The 20,369-nt window shown below is 39.5% G+C and overlaps 1 protein-coding gene across 9 annotated transcripts in view; it reads right to left on the reverse strand.

The window, feature by feature from the left end:
• The window catches only part of LOC143029172 (sorting nexin-14-like), a 184,921-nt gene that overhangs the window by 128,216 nt on the left and 36,336 nt on the right, over positions 1-20,369 (reverse strand). For 7 of the 9 annotated variants that reach the window (XM_076191673.1, XM_076191675.1, XM_076191679.1 and 4 more), the window contains exons 8-9: positions 7,619-7,733; positions 6,573-6,671 (exon numbers count right to left, since the gene is read on the reverse strand). In XM_076191673.1, coding sequence (XP_076047788.1) covers positions 6,573-6,671; positions 7,619-7,733 — 214 coding nt within the window. The remainder of the gene's footprint in view (positions 1-6,572; positions 6,672-7,618; positions 7,734-20,369) is intronic. The other 2 variants (XM_076191678.1, XM_076191676.1) reach the window with 1 other exon arrangement.

Raw genomic sequence — 20,369 nt, forward strand, 5'->3', positions numbered from 1 at the left:
GTAGACAGTGATGATGTGGAGGAGTTGGTCGAAGACCACAGAAATGAGCTGACAACTGAAGAACTCCAAGATTCTTGGTGTAACATACGATACATCCATGTCTTTCAAACACCTCACAAACATAAAAAACAAATGCACACCTAGACTTAACGCACTTAAGTCAATCACTGGAACAACATTTGGACAAAACAAAGAAACTAATATAACAATATACAAACAATGCATACGCTCAGTGATGAATTATGCAAGTCCTGCATGGGCTCCTAATCTCAGTGAGACACACCACAACACCCTTCAAATCATACAAAACAAAGCCCTAAAAACAATTACAGGCTGCACAAATACAACACCTACAGACCATTTACACCATGAAACAAAAGTCCTCAAAGTCAAGGACCACCTCGACATGAGAGGCACACAAACACTTGCTGCAGCCACCACAAACACATCACACCCGCTACACTACATAGCAGAACACCCACACACACCAAGAAACATTAAAACTACACCCAAAGACCTTTATTGCGCACAGATACTCTCTTCTCTTCCTCCACAACCACCAAATACCAGCCTCCGGAAACATATTCATAATCATATCACTCACCGCTCCATTAACACACTGAAAGACAACACACTGCTGCATGCCAGACCCCCTGATATCCACCCTTCTGAATCCTCTCTCCCACGAAAGGACAGAGTCCACTTGGCCAGACTGCGATGCGGTCACCACCCAGCACTTCTAAGCTACCAGAAGAGGCTGGACGACCGTGTTGTGAACAGCTGCCCAGGATGTAACACTTCACCCCATACCATACAACACATAATGGAAGACTGCATTATACACAATCATGCACGCAAACAACACAACATACACTCTATAAAGGATTTGTGGGAAAACCCAGTTTTGGCTGTGGCCTTCCTTGGGGAGACGGGACTGCTCGGACAGACAGTCTAGAGAACGACAACAACAACAACAACAACAACTCCAAGAACTGCACGGGGAGCAGCAAGAAGTGGTTGAAGAACTTTCTTCTTCAGAGGAGGAAAGTAGTAAGGGAAGCATTTCCACTGCAGAAATTAAAGAACTGTGTTATCACTGGGAGAAAACACAGAGAGTGGTGGAAAAATGGCATCCTTACACTACACTGTGTCATTTTAGAAAAATTCTGAAAGTTGTCCAAGGGAGACAACACTGAACAGGTTTTTAAAGAAAGAATCCTAAGATTCTTCTAGTGCAAAAAGACAGAAAAAAGAAAGAACACCAGAAAGAGAGAAAACACCTGAAGGGATGTTACCTGATGTTTATATGGAAGGTGACCCCTTCCAAACAGTAACATCAACATCCCTCCTCCTCCTCTCCACTTTCCATTTATGCCATCAGCTCACCTCAATACAGGTAAAAAGCATTTAAATTTTTATTAATTTCATGTACAGTACCCTTTTCAGCCTTGGTATATGTATGTATGTATGTACAGTACTGTATATTTATGGTTTTTCATAGTTTTTATGTATTCTATGCTTAAAATATTATTATAAAGGTTTAAATAAGTTATCATCTGTGGGTCTGGAATGGATTAATCCAATTTACATTATATCTTATAGGAAAAAATTATTTGCCATTTGAACAGCCTCCTGGAATGGATTGTGTATGAATAGCAAGGTTCCACTGTACAAGAAAGAGAAATAGAACACAATATACAGAAATAAGAAGAAAACTGGGGAAGGTTACAGCCACATAAAACCTTCAGACTAATTACATACATGCACATACATATACACATGGAAATAATAATAATAATAATAATCAAACAATAAAAGAGAAAAAAAAAGACAAAAGACAATGATGTGGCCAAAAAGTCCACAGGGACATTTGACACAATTAAGAGTCATGGTACTCTTTTATGATCCTATCAATGATGAAATGATCTAGTCTAAATAAACCTAAACTCAAGTTGATGTTATTATAAAAATTGCTCTTTATAAAACTGGATTCAATGATATTCCTTTTTGAAACAGAATTACAAACAATTTTTTTTTTTTAACATTGTCCCAGTCAATGCTATGGTTTGTGTCCCTTACATGGACAAAAACCCCACTAGACATTTGGCCCGTCCTTATACTATATCTATGTTGATTCATCCTTATATGTAATTACCCTGTGGTTTCTGCATGATCATTTAGTCATGCATTTTTTGTGATTACTTTTGCAATATATATATATATATATATATATATATATATATACAATATATATATATATATATATACAATATATATATATATATATATATATATATATATATATACAATATATATATATATATATATATACAATATATATATATATATATATATATATATACAATATATATATATGTATATATATATATGTATATATATACAGACACACACCAAGGGCTTTTTTCCCCTTTCAAGGGAGGTAGCTCATTTAACTCCTATCCACCAACCTTTACTCCCTCTCATCTTAGCTCCTCATGGATGATGGGTCATCCCTGTATCCCGCCACTACACTGTGTCAGCAGCAATACATCAAGATACAGCGCATCCACAGCAAAGTCACTTCACTTAATTGGCAACCCCACACTCTACCCCTCAGTGAAAGCTTGAGGTTACAATAATTATCATTATAACCTATGAGTAGTTGGGATTGGGAGATACCAGGACTGTGATGGGAATGGAGAATGAGATGGGTTACAGGAAAATGTGAGATACAAAGAGCACTGAAAGTGATGAAGACTGGTAAAGCACCTGCGTTAGATAGTTGTCACACAAGGAGGAGTGATTATAAAGGTTTGACTAGTGAGATTCGTAGTTTCACTATACAAAGAAAAAGGGAACAAATATGAATGTAGGAACTTTAGAGAAATCAGATTGATAAGTGTAATTAATAAGGCTGGTAGGTTGTTACTTGAGAGGATTAGGAGGGGAGCAGATAGAGTAATTAGGGAAGAACATTGAGGGTTTAGAAGATACATAGATAAAGTCTTTGTAGTTTGGTAGATATGCAATTGTTTTTTGGCAAATGTTATGGATGTCTTTCTTCTGAGCTTTCATACACTTAGAGAAAGCATATGGCAGGGTGGACAGAAGGTATTATTGGGATGTGTTGCAGATGTATAGGACAGGGGTCTGCTGAGGATGGCCTAAATTTTTACATAAGTAATAGAGCTTGTGTGAGGACAGGGAATGGACTGAGTTAATGGTCTGATCTGAAGCCAGGGCTATGCCAGGGTTGTATGATGTTACCATAGTTGTTTAACGTATAAATGGATGGGGTGGTCATGGAGATACACGAGGGTGATGACGAGGGGTTTGGAACTGATAAGTGAGAGTGAAAGAAAATGGGAGATGAACCATCTATTATTTGTAGATGACACTATGTTTATAATTGAGTCAAAAGAACATTAAGTATACAAGAAAAGTTTGTCAAGCAGGGAGAGGAGAGGGCAAGAGATAGGTGTGGGTGATGAGTGGTTGTGATGAGAAATTGTATATAATTCTCTTATCCCAATTTAGCAAGTCCTCGCTATCAAGGACTTGTGCCTTTTATGATTCTGTAAATGGTCAGCAGATCATCTCTTTCTCTTCTTTGTTCCAAAGTTGGTAATTTCAATATGGCCATTCTTTCCTAATATGACAGGTTTGAAAGTGTTGGGGCCATTTTCGTGGCTGCTCTCTGGATTTGTTCAATTTTCTTTATATTCTTTTCAGTATTAGGTGACCATAGTGTCACAGCATACTCCAGTCTAGGCCTTATTAGTATGACTAGTATTTTTTAAACCATTTCTTCATCTAAATAGGTAAAATCCACCTTTATTGATCTTAGCAAGTTGTAGGATTCTCCAACAATTTTGTTTATCTGTTTATCAGGGGAAATGTCATTTAAGATAATTACTCCCAGGTCTTTTTCAGATCCCACTTTTTTTACTCTCTTTGTTCCAATTTCATATTGCCCTGATATTCTTTTATACTTTATCTGAACTCCATTATGCTACATTTCTATATGTTGAAGTCTATTTCCCACTTTTGGCTCCATTTCCAAACCTTGTTTAGGTCCCTTGGTAGTGATTCAGAATCCATTTCAGTATTCACTTTCCTCAGCAATTTAACATTATCCGCAAAGAAGCTCATGTAACAATCCACATCTTCATCCATGTCATTCACATAAATAGCAAACATTATTGGAGCATTATGCTACATTTCTTTATGTTGAAGTCTATTTCCCACTTTTAGCTCCATTTACAAACCTTGTTTAGGTCCCTCGGTAGTGATTCACAATCCATTACAGTATTCACTTTCCTCAGCAATTTCATATTATCTGCAAAGAAGCTCACGTAACAATCCACATCTTCATCCATGTCATCCACATAAATAGCGAACATTATTGGAGCAAATACCAATACTTGTGGAACTCCACGAATCACCTCCTCCAAGCTGAATTCTTTTCTCTGATCATTGCTCTCATTTTTCTGCCATGGAAGAAATCATCCATCCAGTTTAGTAATTTACCTTGTATTCCTCTTATGTTTTGAATTTTTTTTTTTAAATAATTTTGTGTGTGGTACTTTGTCGAAGGCTTTTTGTAAGTCTAGGAAAGCACAATCAGCCCATCCATCCTTTCCTTGTATAATATCTATTACTCTTGAGTAGAAACAGACTAAGTTTGTCACATGATCTTCCCTGTCTGAATACCAATTGCCTCAGGTTTATTATATTGTTTTCTTCCAGGTGTTTTATCCATCTGTTCTTAATATACTTTTTTTTTCACAAATTTTGGCTACAGGTCTTGTAAGGGAGACCAGTCTGTAATTTGTTGGTTATTTTTTGTTTCCTCCTTTACACACTGGTACAATATTGGCATTTTTCCTGTCCTTTGGTATTTTTCCTTCTTTGAGTGAGCAACTTATTATGTTATATATTTTGTTCATTAATTCTTTTTTACATTCTTTTGGTATCCAATTTGTAATTATGTCTGGGCCGTGTGACTTCCTGACATCAAGGTTTGTTAGTTGATCCATTATTTCTTTTTGTGTTATTGTTATTTCCCTCATGGGAGGGCAATTGTACTTCAATTCCCTCATCCCAATGCTGCACTTTTTCTCTAGTGAAAACAGACTTGAAGTGGTTGTTCTTGACTTCAGTCATTTCTAAATCTTCTGCATATTCTATATTTTTGTGGCATAGTTTCACCATTTCCTGTTTATTTTTAAGTTTACCATTCACATATCTATAGAACAGTGATTGGAGAAAGTTGAAGGTAAATGTGGGTGGGAGCAAGGTGATGAGATGTACATGGGGAGAGGATGGCAGCGAGTTGGAATAAGTCTTAAGGAAAAAGGATGGAGGAAGTGGATAGTTTTAGGTATTTGGGGTTCCATGTGGCAGGAAGGGGAGTAGATTGAGGAAAGCAAGTAAAATGCACTGGGAGATTATAAAGTGTCATGAGAAACAGGTATTTGGGAATGGATGCAAAGAGATTATATGAAGAGGTGATTGTACCAATGGCACTGTATGGGGCAGAGATTTGAAATTTAAGAGCGGCAGTGAGAAGTTTAAATGTGCTTGAGATGAAATGTTTGAGAAGTATGGTAGTGATTACAAAGCTGGGTTGAGTGAGAAATGAGAAGGTGAGAAGAGAAGAGGTGGAATAGAGGATGGCAGATAGGGCTGATGAAAGAGAATTGGGATGGTCTGGACACATGGAATGAATGAGAAAAGAAAAATTAATAAAAGAGGTATGGAAGGCAGAGCCAGATGAAGCAAACTTGAGAGGATGACTGAAGATGAGATGGATGGATGGGGTATATGGGGCATTAAATAAGAGTGGAATGTCTGTTGAGCAAGGAAGGAAGAAGGCAAGAGGTAGGGGTGAGTGGAGAATGGCTGTATACAGATGATCCTGTGATGCAAGTGAGGGGGCAGAGGAGGGGGGGGGGTAGGGAGTAGTTATGTGTAAATATTTTGATGCAGCCCAAAGGAATCCACCCCCCCCCCCTCAAGAGAGGGGGGGTCACCGATTAAGCGAAATGGCCTTGCTGTGGATGTACTGTATTTTGCTACACTGCTACCTCCAGGGCAGTAGACAGGATACAGGGATGACCCATCATTAATAAGGAACTAAGATGAGATGGAGGAAAGGGTGTTGCTTTGAAGTGAGATGGGTGGGAGTCGGTATGTGCCCTTGCACTTGGCTACCTCCATTAAACAAGGTGAAAAAGCCCTAGATGTATAGATAGACGAACAATCTTCATCTATAAGGTGTTAAGATGGGAAGAGTGATGAATGGGTATGGGATGAGTGTATTGTTTGACCTGGGCTCTCCCTATATACATGGGAAAAGGTCCATTGGTATGATCTATGATTACAAAAAACAAATAAGTGAATAAATAAACAATACTATCATTATCAGTAATTTGAAGTGCACTGCTTGACAAGGCCACTCTCAACCCCTTTCGCGTCACACAACTGAGCCAACCTTTGCCATGTCACTCCTGCAAACCTCTCAATCTTATCCCACCACCTTTTTTCTGGCCTCCCTCTTCTACGCTTACCAACTTTTGGTGTCCAGTAAGGAAAACACTTCCTCCATCTGTTTTCCTCTTTCTTAGCAATTTCTCTTGCCCATCTCCACATCTTCTTCTGTATTGCGTCTATAACATTAAAATAATGATAATAATAATAATGATAAAAACAACAATGATAAAAGAATCCTAGAAAAGAAATGAAAAAGCATAGTCGAAAGGATGCAGAGGGTCTTTGAGAGGCGCAAAAGGATGAAGACATTCCAGAAGATTAGGGGACATCATGCAGTGCCAATTTATTAAGAAGGGAGGGTAAAGGTCTTGGATGGGAGTGGAATAAGTGGGAGTGGACTGGGTAGAATTGGAATAGGTGGGAGTGGGTGCATGCCTTTTGACTTGGCTACCTCCCATATAAGGGGGAAAAAGCCCTTGGTACATATAGTAAAGGTATTGAAGAACATAGGAATTAAATTGTCAAGCATACAAGGAAAATTACAAAATGATATACATGGAAAAACAACAAATAACAAACTGCATAAGGATGGTCACACAGGGAAAGGTAGGAGAGAGAGGGAAGGGGAGGAGTGGAAAAAGTGATGTGGGAGAAGGAATAAAGGAGGAAGCTAGGAAAACAAAAATTCTACATGGGAGCACAGGGAATCCTCTGTATACAAAACTCCAATATATGAAAATTCAAGGGTACGAAATGGAAAAAATTAGGACAATTCTCTTTATATGAAAGGCTGCCTTTGATGTCACAAAAAAGTATGAAAAAAAATATATATATATACTGTAAAGAACTAAGTTTACCACATGAGCAACTGCAGAACGTCTCACTTCAACCTACGAAAGTGTTTAAAGGTTTGAATCTCTTTTGTAAATAGGGGATTTCCTGTACATTGAGAACTAAATTCCTCATATTATGGGAAAGGAACTTAGCCTGACATTTTTGAGGGTTAGATAACATGCCAGTGATTAATGGTTTGGGTAGGTGGCCTAAACATGATAACAAAAAGCACTGCAGACAAAAATAGAGATACATAAATGAATGAACAAATGAATAACAATATACTAACCTACTGCCAGACAAAACTGAAGAACATTGATGGCAGACTCTTCCTTCAGAAAGGCATGGAACAAGTAAAGCAAACTCTGGTCCTTCAAAACTGATGAAAGGTTGCTGCGGAGTACCTGCAAAAATAACAGTGTATCACACATTCAGAGAAATCACTATATTCTTCTTACTTCTGAACATGAGCATACAAAATTACAATGGTAATATAAGTGGGGAGTGCATGATTTTGTCTTTAAAAATGTGAAACATTTGGACAAGACTGAAATAGAAGCATTGGTATGGGATGAAAAAATATGAAATGGACATAGCAAGAAACTTAAAAGATGGAGACAAAATAAATATTATCCAGTTCTATCTATTTACAATTTTTTTTTTTTTTTTACCCCTTACAAAGGGAGGACCACTTGAATGCAGGAATACTTTTCAAGCTGTCACAGGTCTACAAAAGGAAGAAACGAAGGAGATGCAAGAGGAGAAGAGTAAGGTAGTAACTAGATCCCTGCCCACAGGTAAGATTTTGGTTGTAGGGGATAGTCAGGTGAAACATTTAGATAGAGCCTTCTGCAACAAAGATAGGAAGCATAGGACTCAGGTGTGTTTCCCTGGGGTAGGGATAGGTGATGTGAGACAGGATTGAATATTGTATGGTTGGAGAAAGTGAGAGACCCATTGTTTGCTTGAGTGCAGGAAGGAATGACATGTAAGTTAGGGAGTGAGAAATTATTTGGAAAGTTCCAGGATGTGTTAGATAAGATTAGGGATAAGGGAGGGGTTCCTATTGTATGTGGAAACCTTCCAAGGCATAAAATTGGAGGCATGTGGCATTCCAGGGCTATTGTAATGAAATGTAGGCTGGCAAATCATTGTATGGCCAATGGATAGATATTTGTCAACAACTGGGATTGCTTTTATGGCAAGAAATATCTATATACAAGGGATGGGGTGCATTTGTCATCCAAAGGATTTTGGATCCTTGCTGAATCCCTTGAGTGAGAAGTAGGCATCCTGCAGGTTTTTTTCTGATAGATTACATGGGAGTCAGGCAAAAGTATCAGAATATAGTTTAGATAATAGAAACAGCTCAGAGAGAGACTGTGAAAAGAATCACTTAAATAGATGGAGGGAGGATAAACCAAAGGCTTATTATACAAATACCAGAAGCATAATGAATACAATTTATTTGTTGTGAGGTAAAGCATGTGTAGAGATTTGATGATATAGCTATTACTGAATCCTGGATCAACATGGTTGACAGACATTTCCTTCCAGAAATTGAGAGAGAAGGATGTAAACTTTTCACAAGGATAGGGTAAGGGGTAGCATTTTTCGTCATAAACACAGCTAATTGTATTATCAACAATTTGATTACCGTAGAGGAAAGTATGGAATCTATGTGGGTGGAGATTATTGGTAAAAATAAGAAACTTATTGGCATCCTATACAGACCTCCTAACCTTAGTACTGAGCATAATGAATTCAAGAAATTCACAGGGGATCCCAGTACAAAAATGGTGTGATCATGGGGGATCTTAACTATGAAAACACTAACTGGGAAAACTTAGTAGATCAGGAAGCACAAAGTATTTTAGATGTGTCATGTTTTCATGTTTCACAATATATACATGTATATATTTTTTTTCAACGTTTCCACACTTCACTTCGTTTTCAGAGTGTCCAGCCTCGCGTTCAGTGTTTGTCAACACTTGAGTCATGCTTCACTGAGATTTTGGCATTATTCATGGTGAGCTGGCTGGTTGTTGGCCTGAGAACATTCATCTAGGAGCTACCTTCCCATGGGTCATGTTTCACCCCAATCTATAAGGGTGGAACATTGTTTTCCTTGACAGTATGTGTAGAAATTTAGATTTTCTATCTTAAATTGTCAGTATGTATTTCTTTTAAGTACAGTATGTAGATGTAAGACTTGCTTTTATACCCACCTGTCTATGTGTTCAGGTCAATGGGCAGTTTCCCTGTCCAGAAATTAAGGGAACTTTGGTTCCTCCAACAATACGAGGTGACTGCTGATCACAGTATATATATATATATATATATATATATATATATATATATATATATATATATATGTATACATATATATATATGTATATATATGAAGTTTGACATTTTAGGTTAAGATGTGAGACCCAGGAGTATTGTAATGGTCTCTGAATAGGTTTAAGATTAGTGAGGAATATGTATGTGTCTTATCTATGGCCATTAGGTGCTGGTACATGCCTTAGCGGTTTTTGGCAACCTCATAGTTGTTAGACTTTGTAAGGCAGTTCAGATGCCTGTCTTGTTTTGTTTTTTTTTCTTCTGTTCCCTGAGGTGGAAACCGCTGCTTATTATAAATTAAGGTAAGCCAAACCAGTATTTGTGTTGTCTATGCATTTTTTTTTTTTTTTTATAACTTTGTTGCTTTGCTTGGTGACTGGACTTTTTGTTATCTTAATTCCTGGATTCCACTCAATTTACGTGTGTTCATGTCACCTTTTCATAACTTAGTTGTTTGCTTAGTGACAGGACCTTTTAATCTTAAGGGGGTACGCGACACCTGGGGGGGTGAATTTGGTCAAGATATGGCATTTTTCAAAACTGTGTTTAAAATGTTCGTATACCACTTAGAAATAAATCCCGACAAATAATTTTCCAGCCGCGCGCAATTTAAAGGTCCTGGGTGAGGATTAAAGGGACAGATTTAAAGGCGCAACCCACACTAGAAGGAGGCGTGCCACTTAGGACCTTCAGGCGCAGCGAATAACGTTGAAATTTGATTGAATTTACACTCGCCCAGTGTATCAACGGCCAATACGATTGTGGAGGGGAAGGGAGGAAGGTGGAGGGAGAATATTTCGCCAACTTTGTGCGAAACTAAGCGTTAGTTACCGGCTAACTCTGAAAAGGGAAGTACGCATGTCTCATGAGCTCTCATTGCAATCTATTACTTTAGCTAGTACATATTACTCTTTAGTACAGTCATCATGGGTAGCAAAAAGAACAAAAGAACATCACAATGACAAAAAACAGCAGTTAAAGATGGCAAGCAGTCAAAGACGACTAAAGATCTCACCACCTCTCACTCCACCACCGCCCTCACCTGCACCTCTGTGACGGTGACAGAGGTAAAGGACAACATTAGACTAAACAATTCAAAGAGGAAGATTAAATCCAAAGAAGAAAGCAAGAGGAAAAAGATCAAGGCTATACAGGAGGAAGAAAGAAGAAGGGACATCATATGATGCTGGAGGGGGTGCCCTACCAACATAGATTGGCGAGGGGAATCTGATGAGGAAAGAGAAGGTGCCCACTACTGGAAAATAAACCTCTTTCCAATTATTTAGATACCCTGAAGACCCCCAGCAGAGAGGTTTCATATGAAGAAACCGCCAAAGGTGCAAAAAAGCAAATTATATGATGTTGTCGTCTGTGCGTCGTCACTACTGTGACATACTTATACTTTAGTTTTTCAGTATTTAAAGTACTTATAATTAAAATATGTTGATAATTTTTACTGTACTTACTTATTATATAATAAGAATTAAGCCATGAAAAAATCAGTCAAATTGGTGAAACTATAAGCAAGTTACAGATATATTCATATTTCAAGTTGCCATATCTCCGTTCGATATTTTTCTACTTTTTTTTAATCATAAAAAATCTAATATACATTAGATTTAAATGAAACTTACAGGGAATATTACTTTTAGTAACTGCTAGGGCCGATCGTTCGAATATTTTGAATAGGATGAAAGAGTTTGGAGTAATAATGGAAACAAGAGCAAAAAAATTGTATTTTTCACGATTTTTGCCAGCCATTAAAATTGAAATGCCTGTATGCAAAAGTATAAAGGAAATTGTTCAATTACTCAATGACCGGCCCTAGGTGTGCCTACTGACTAATCATAGCCAAAATATAAAACAAATTGGTCCACGTATTATGGTGCTGTGCACTTTTAAATGTCGCTACTGGTATACGTACATGTGTACATGTGTACATATGTACATGTGTACATACATCATTCTGCTTCACCTAAAATGTAAGCAATATGGATACCTATTTACCTGAGAAGTTTCAGCTCTTTACTCTAAATATTTTAGAAAATGACCTCCAGGTGTCGCGTACCCCCTTAAACAACTTTCCCAGTTCAAGTAACATCTGTGTCGCCTTTTTGTAACTTTGTTGTTTGTGCTTGGTGAACGGAATCTTTTATTCATAGACTGGAATTTATTTCCCATTTGGTTTACTTTTTATTTGAATTGTGAATCTTTTATTTTGCTTTAATCACTTTAATTGTAATTTATTTTTCTTTTGTGAAAATTATTAGTGTACTCTTCATTAATATCCACTGCAATAAATGTACATACTGTACATACGGTACATATACCAAAGGCTCCTTCCCCCTTACACGGGGTATAGCTAAAAAGAAAATGGCATAGAAACCACTCACACCCATTCCATTCCCTACATATTCCACTCCCCTCCACCCTCCTCCCTCCCTCTCATCTTAGCACCTCCTGGATGACGGGTTATCCCTGCATTCTGTCCACTGTTCTGGGTCAGAAGCAGTGTCGCAAGACACAACACATCCACAGCAAGGTTATTTCATTCATTTGGCGACACCCCCCCACCCCCCCTCCATCCCCTCATGCAGAGAATGTGAAGATGGGGAGAAATCCCTTTGGGCTGCATTAAATTATTTTTCATACATACTTCCTCACCCCCCATTCCCCACCCACTCCCCCTCATGCATCACAGCATCATCCATACACAACCCTTATCCATTCACCCCTATCTTCTGTCCTCTTCTGTCCTTCCTCCACAGACATTCCTCTCTTTTGTAATGCCCCTTTTACCCCATCCATTCATCTGATCCTAGGACGTCCCCCTCATATTCACTCCTTCTATCCCTGCCTTCCACACCTCTTTTACTAATCTTTCTTCACTCATTCTTTCCATGTATCCAAACCATCTTAATACTCTTTTATCAACCCTATCTCCCAACTCCCTTTCCACCCCTGTTCTCCTCAACTCCTCATTTCTCACTCTATCTAGCCTAGTAACCCCCATCATACTTCAGACATTTAATCTCAAACACATTCAAACTCCTTCTCTCTTCCTCTCTTATGTTCCATGTTTCTGCCCCAAACAGTGCTGTTGGCACAATCACTCCTTCATACAATCTCCTCTTAGCATCCATTCCCAAATGTCTATTCCTCATTACACTTTTTAATCCACCAAGGCATTTACTCGCTTCTCTCAATCTACATTCTACCTCCACCCCCACTCCTCCCTTTCCTACCACATTCACACCCAAGTATCTAAAACTATCCACTTCCTCCAGTCTCTCTCCCTTAATGCTCACTTCCAGCCTGCTGTCACTCTCTCCTCTTGTACATCTCATCACCTTACTTTTACCCACACTTATCTTCAGCTTCCTTCTTTCACACACCTTCTCAAACTAATTTCCTCAATCCCTCCTCTGATCCTGCCACAAGCGCAGTGTCGTCAGCAAACAACAACTGGCTTATTTCCCACTTTTCTCTATTTTCTTTAACCATCTCCAACCCCTGACCCACCACACTTGCATTTACCTCTCACACCACCCCATCCATGTATAAATGTAAATATCATAATTTGTTAAAAATATAGAATTAAATAAATATAATATCTTTTCTGTCATAGATTCATTCATTCCTGGATTATTACCTCTTGCTAAAATCAAACCAACAAGTTCTTTCAAGTTCAAAACACTAAACATGACAGTGATGGTTTTATGACAAGTTGTATATAACAGGATAATGACAGATGTGGTACAAAATAATTTCCTAAAACAAATGGTTTCTGATCCTATGAGGGGAGAGAATACTCTGGACTTACTATGAACAGAGAATAAGAATTTAACAAGAAATATAAAAGTGGGCTCTAGTGACCATCAAAAAAGAAGAGGGGTGATTTTGAGCTTGGTAGTGTAGTGGGGAGGGTGTTGGGAGAGAGGAGAGGGCAAGGAAGGGAAGGGGTAGCTCTACTAGTAAGTGAGGAAGCACCGTATATACTCGCGTATAGGTCAAACCAGTGTATAGGTCGCACCGCTAGTTTGTGGTTGTCACAGTGGTTATTTGTGGTTGACCCGCGGATAGGTTGCACTTAATCTGGCGATTTACAAGACCCATTCAAACATAAAATTGATCAGATATTTACCTTTATTTTAAAACTTTCCTCACAAATTTTTAATATTACAGCACATGTAGATTGTCTGATTGTCATGCATGCGCACAATGCAAACTTACATAAACAACGATTGCATTTCTAAAACTATAATCGTATACAAATGCACTTACGTAAAAAAAATTATAGTCAACTTGACCAAAAAAATCAATAGAGTTTAACTATCAACTGGACATTATACAACAGTATAGAAGAAAATTTCTTTAAAGCTGATCTTTTTGCTTTCTCCATCCCCTAACTACCTTTTCTGAAACCCCAGACTCCCTTTCTGCAGATCTGTTTCCATGTTCTGCGTAACCCCCCACTTTCAGCTTAAAACCTATTTTATAGCTCTTTCTCTTACTGGTACTCATGATTAGGGTTTGCAGTTATTAGCCCTAAAACTCCTTGCGATCTACCGTAGATCTAACAGTATGGTAGGCCTAATGGAAGTTTACGAAAAAAAAATTTTATTACAAAAATCATAAGTTTAAGTTATGTTATGGGGTGTTATGTTATGCTACGAAAACATAATTTGAGCACATATAGAAATGCAACCACGAGTGAAATAGGTGATATACAGTAATGTGCAGTAAACAAAGGGTCAAGGTCGCATTGCTTACAAGCACTATAAAACATACGAAAGAGTTGGAAAAGAGAATGTTTTACAATTTTATTGTAGTTGATACATGATTTTCTAGCTGCAATTGTTCAGTTTAAAGCAGCGAGTCAGTAGGAATCTTTGATATATATACACTTTATGCATACAAAAGGCTTGAAAAGCTTTCCGATGCATATTGTGCAAACACCACTGAAATTCTGTGTCATTGTCACATTGAAATTGCCAATTGTTGCGACTTTGGTGACAGAGTAGTGCTGCCCCTCATTAATGTTGAGTGGATAGGTCACACCCCTGATTTTGGCGAAATATTTAGTTAAAAATAAAAAGTGTGACCTATACACGAATATATATGGTAGGTGAGTGGTGGAGTGGAAGAAGGTTTCTTTAAGGTTAACCCCTTCGATATGATGACGCCTACGTAGGCGTCATGAAGAGCAAGTGGGTACGTGAGGATGCCGATGTCGGCGTCTTGATTATATTTATTGTAGTTTTACTTGCATGACCCCCATACTCTGTAAACTGACTTCATCATATTTTCTATGGTTATCAAAATTCACGGGTGAAAGAGAACGAGCTAAATACAGCGGTAACTTTATTTTTTAAAATGCGAGTATTATGACGCAATATCGCATGTCTGGCAGCTGATGCTGCCCGCGAGATTTTGGCCTGAAGTGAAGGGGTTAATGTGGATAAAGGTGAAACTGGGAAGGGAGATGTGGTCTTTGTAAGCACATATGGGCTTGGTTGTGAGCAGAGTGTAGAAGAATGGGAAGATTTTTGGACAGATTTAAATGAGTGCATAGAGTTTTTTTTTGAGGAGGAATGACAATGTAATGGTATTGGGAGATCTCAATGCTAGAGTAGGGGATGCACCAATAAATGGAGTTGGGAAGTGTGAAGTGCCAGTAAAAAACTAGTGGAGAGTTGGTGGATATGTATTTAGAGAGTTGAAAATAGCTAATACAGTGTTTAGGAAGAAAGTCAAGCATAAGTACACATGGGAAAGGGTGGTGGATGGAAAAGTGGTTGATAAGGCATTAATGGACTATATAGTGGTATTCAGGAAAGGAATAGGAAGAGTTCTGGATGTCCATGTTCTTAGGGGAGAGAGTAGGGGAATATCAGATAACTTTTTGGTGAAATGTAAGTTGAGAGTGGAGGATAGGTGGAGGAAGAGGGAAAGGGTGGAAGGTTGAGAGGTGCTTGGGGTAAACTGTCTGAGAAAGAAAAGGAGCAGGAATACAAGGAGAAGCTGAGAAAAGTGTGGGAGGTGGAGGATAGAGTAGAAATAAGTGTGGAAGAGGAATAGGGGTGCTTCAAGGAGGGAGGGACAAGGTGTGCAAAGATGGTATATGGAACAAGGATGGGAAAGAATGGAAGGCAGGGCAGTGAGTGGTGAGATGATGAAGTAAAGGCAGAGAAGAAGTGAGCATTCAGGGACTGGTTGCGAAGTAGGATGAGAGAAAAGTAGAGGTATATAAAAAAAAGGAGAGAGAGTAGCAAAACAAAAGATAAAGGAGGTAAAAAGGAGTTATGTAAAATGGGGGAGGAGGATGACAAAATTTTTAAAGCAACAAAAAAGATACCCTCTTCCCTCCCTCTTATCATAGCACCTCCTGGATGATGGGTAACCCCTGCATCTTGTCCACTGCCCTAGGTCAGAGGCAGTGTCTCAAGACAGCACATCCACAGCAAGGCCGCTTCATTTGATCGGTGACCCCCCTCTCTGTCCCCTCATGCAGAAAAGGAGAAGACGGGGAGAAATCCCTTCGGGCTGCATCAAATTTTTCTCACACATACTCCCTCTCCCCCCAACCCCCACCCATTCCACCTCATGGATCACATTATCATCCATATACAACCATTCTACATTCACTCCTGTCTCCTGTTCTCTCCTGTCCTTCCTCAACAGACATTCCCCTCTTCCCCAAAGCCCCTCTTACCCCATCCATCCATCTCATCCTAGGTCACCCCCTCATGTTCACTCCTTCCACATCTGCCTTCCACACCTCTTTTACTAGTCTTTCTTCACTCATCCTCTCCATGTGTCCATACCATCCCAATACATCCACCCTATCTCCCAGTTCCCTTTCCACCCCCATTCTCCTCCTCATCTCCTCATTTCTCACTCTATCCAACCTAGTAACCCCCATCATACTTCCCAGACACCTCATCTCAAACACATTCAAACTCCTCTCTTCCTCTCTTATGTTTCATGTTTCTGCCCCATACAGTGCTGTTGGCACAATTACTCCTTCATGTAATCTCCTCTTAGCATCCACTCCCAAATATCAATTTCTCAATATACTTTTTAATCCACCAAGGCATTTACTCACTTCTCTCAATCTACCTTCTACATCCACTTCCACTCTTTCTTTTCCAGCCACATTCACACTCAAGTATCTAAAACTATCTACTTCCTCCAGTCTCTCTCCCTTAATACTCACTTCCAGTCTGCTGCCACTTTCACCCATTGTACATCTCATCACCTTACTTTTACCCACATTTATCTTCAACTTCCTTTTTCACACACTTTCCCAAACTTTGTCACTAACTTCCTCAATCCCTCCTCTGATCCTGCTACAAGCGCAGTGCCGTCCACAAACAATAGCTGGCTCACCTCCCACTTTTCTCCATTTTCTTTAACCATCTCCAATCCCTGACCCACCACCCTTGCATTTACCTTTTGCACCACCCCATCCATGCATAAATTGAACAGCCAGGATGATATAACACATCCCTGACGAAGTCCCACCTTTCCCTCACGCTCTACTACTCTCGTAAAAACTCTTGACAGCTCCTAGAAGCTTTCCTCCTATCCTGTATTTCTGTAATACCTCCCACAGTGCCTTCCTGTCTACCCTGTCAAAGCCTTTTCCAAATCCATAAAAGCCCAAAAAATATCCTTACCTTTTCCTATAAGCTTTCTCACATATCTGTCTTACCACAAAAATCTGATCCACGCAACCTCTACCTGTCTTAAATCCACACTGTTCCTCACCAATTACTCCCTCTGTTCCTCTCCTAATCCTCTCAATCAAGATTCTCCCAACTACACTTAACCACTTCACTCCATGACTTAAATCTCGCGGGCAGCAGCCAATGCCAGCCGTACAACGTGTCGTAATAATACTCACATCATAAAATATAGTCACCACTTTTATCGATCGTTCTCTCTTTCACTCGTGGATTTTGAAAACCATAGAGAATGGGCTTCAGTGCATATTAGGGAGAATGTAAAAATGCAGGGGTGACTACAATAAATATAATCAAGACGCCGATATGGCAGCGTCGCGAATCCACTTGCTCCTCATGACGCCTACATGTGTGGCACCGTATGGTAGGGGTTAACAAGCTAATCCCTCTGAAAATACTACACTCACACTTGTCCCCTTTTCCCTTGTAAAGTGGAACTATACAGGCATTCCTCCAGTCCTCTGGCACTTTACTCTCTCTCCAGCAAACATTAAATAACCTCACCAGCCAATCTACCATCACTGTACCTCCTTTTTTTAGACATTCTGCATGGCATCCATCCAGACCAGGTGCCTTACCTGCTCTCATCATCTTAACCACTTCACTACGGGACTTAAATCTCGCGGGCAGCAGCCAATGCCAGCCGTACGACGTGTCATAATAATACTCGCATCATAAAATATAGTCACGGCTTATATCGATCGTTCTCTCTTTCATCTGTGAATTTTGAAAACCACAGAGAATGGGATTAAGAGCAGATCAGGGAGAATGTAAAAACACAGGGGCGACTACAATAAATATAATCAAGACGCCGATATGGCAGCGTCGCGAATCCACTTGCTCCTCATGACGCCTACGTGTGCGGCACCGTATGGAAGGGGTTAATAACTGCCTTCACTTCATCCTTCTTTATTTCTCCTACATTTTCCTCACTCATCATGGTCATTTTCTTAGCACTTCCCACTGCATCTACCTTTCCCTCCCTATCCTCCTTCACATTTAGCAACTCCCTAAAATACTCTGCTCATCTTCCTCTTACTGTTTCTCTTCCATTATTATCTCTCCTTCTGCATCGTTTACCTTTTTTTCTCTACTTGATTTGCCTCCTCTTCCTCTCTTAATTTCTTTCAAAAACATCTTTTTATTACTTTCAAAATTTTCTGTCACACTCTAACCCCATTTCACATCTGGTCTCCTCTTTGCCTCCTTTATCTTATGCTTTATTTCTCTTCTCTTTTCTTTGTACCTCTCATATGATTCCTTCATCCTATTTTGTAACCAATCTGTGAAAGCTCGCTTCTTCTCTTCTACAACCTTCTTTGCTTCCTCATCTCCATTCACTACCCTTCCTTCTATTTCCTCCTGTAATCTTTGTTCCACACACCATCTTTGCACACCTTGTGACGCCCTCCTTGAACCATCCCCATTCCTCCCACTCCTCTCTCAGCTTTTTCTTGTAGTCTTTCTCCTTTTCTTTCTCATTTAAGCAGTTCACTTTAAGCACCGTCCTACCTTTTGTCCTTTTCCTTTTTCTCCATCTATCCTCCACTCTCTATTTACCTTCCACCAAAAAATGATCTGATATCCCACCACTGTCTCCCCTTAGAACATGTATATCCTTAACTCTTCCCATTATACTCCTATCTACCACTACATAGTCCATTAATGCTCTTTCTACCACCCTCTCTTATGTGTACTTATGCTTAACTTTCTTCCTAAACACTGCATTTGCTATCATCAACTCTCCACTACGATTCTTTCCTGGAACTCCACACTTCCCAACCACTCCGTCTATTGGTTTATTTTCTACCCTAGCATTAAGGTCTCCCAATAATACTACATTGAACATATAGAAATAGATAACTCAATGAGTCTATTTAATCATAGGTCAGACAGGAGAAAGAGATCAGATCAGAAACAGATAAAAGGAGAGAAAGAGTTAGTCAGAGAGAAAGGATGTAGACCTAGGGCTTAGGAACTAATTTGTGTTGGTGTTTTGATGTGGTTACATTTGTGTAAGAACAGACATACATACATATACCAAGGCTTTTTCCCCCTTACAAGGGGGGTAGCCAAAAAGGAAAAGGCATAAAATCATTTCCACCCATTCCATCCCTGAATACACTCCCTGCACCTTGTCCACTGCCCTGGGTCAGAGGCAGTGTCGCAAGACACAGCACATCCACAGCAAGGCCGCTTCATTAAATCGGCGACCCCCCCTCTCTGTCCCCCCACTGCATAAAAGGAGAAGACGGGGTGAAATCCCTTCAGGCTGCGTCAAATTTTGCTCACACATACTACCTCACCCCCATCCCCCCACCCATTCCACCTCATGCAATCACAACATCATCCATATACAACCATTCTCCATTCACCCCTGTCTTCTGTCCTCTCCCGTCCTTCCTCAACAGACATTCCCCTCTTCCCCAAAGCCCCCTTCACCCCATCCATCCACCTCATCCTAGGACGTCCCCTCATGTTCACTCCCTCCACATCTGCCTTCCATACCTCTTTTACTAGTCTTTCTACACATTAATTTTTCCATGTGTCCAAACCATCCTAATATTCTTTCATCAACCCTATCTCCCAGCTCCTTTTCCACCCCTGTTCTCCTCCTCATTTCTCACTCTATCCAGCCTAGTAACCCCCATCATACTTCTCAGACACCTTATCTCAAACACATTCAAACTCCTTCTCTCTTCTTCTCTTATGTTCCATGTCTCTGCCCCATACAGTGTTGTTGGCACAATCACTCCTTCATACAATCTCCTCTTAGCATCCATTCCCAAATGTCTATTCCTCATTACACTCTTCAATCCACCAAGGCATTTACTCGCTTCTCTCAATCTACATTCTACCTCCACATTCACTCCACCTTTTCCTGCCACATTTGCACCCAAGTATCTAAAACTATCCACTTCCTCTAGTCGCTCTCTCTTAATGCTC

Source organism: Oratosquilla oratoria, chromosome 10, assembly GCF_046742065.1.
Source record: "Oratosquilla oratoria isolate Oo_2021 chromosome 10, ASM4674206v1, whole genome shotgun sequence".
NCBI classification, from domain to species: Eukaryota; Metazoa; Arthropoda; class Malacostraca; order Stomatopoda; family Squillidae; genus Oratosquilla; species Oratosquilla oratoria.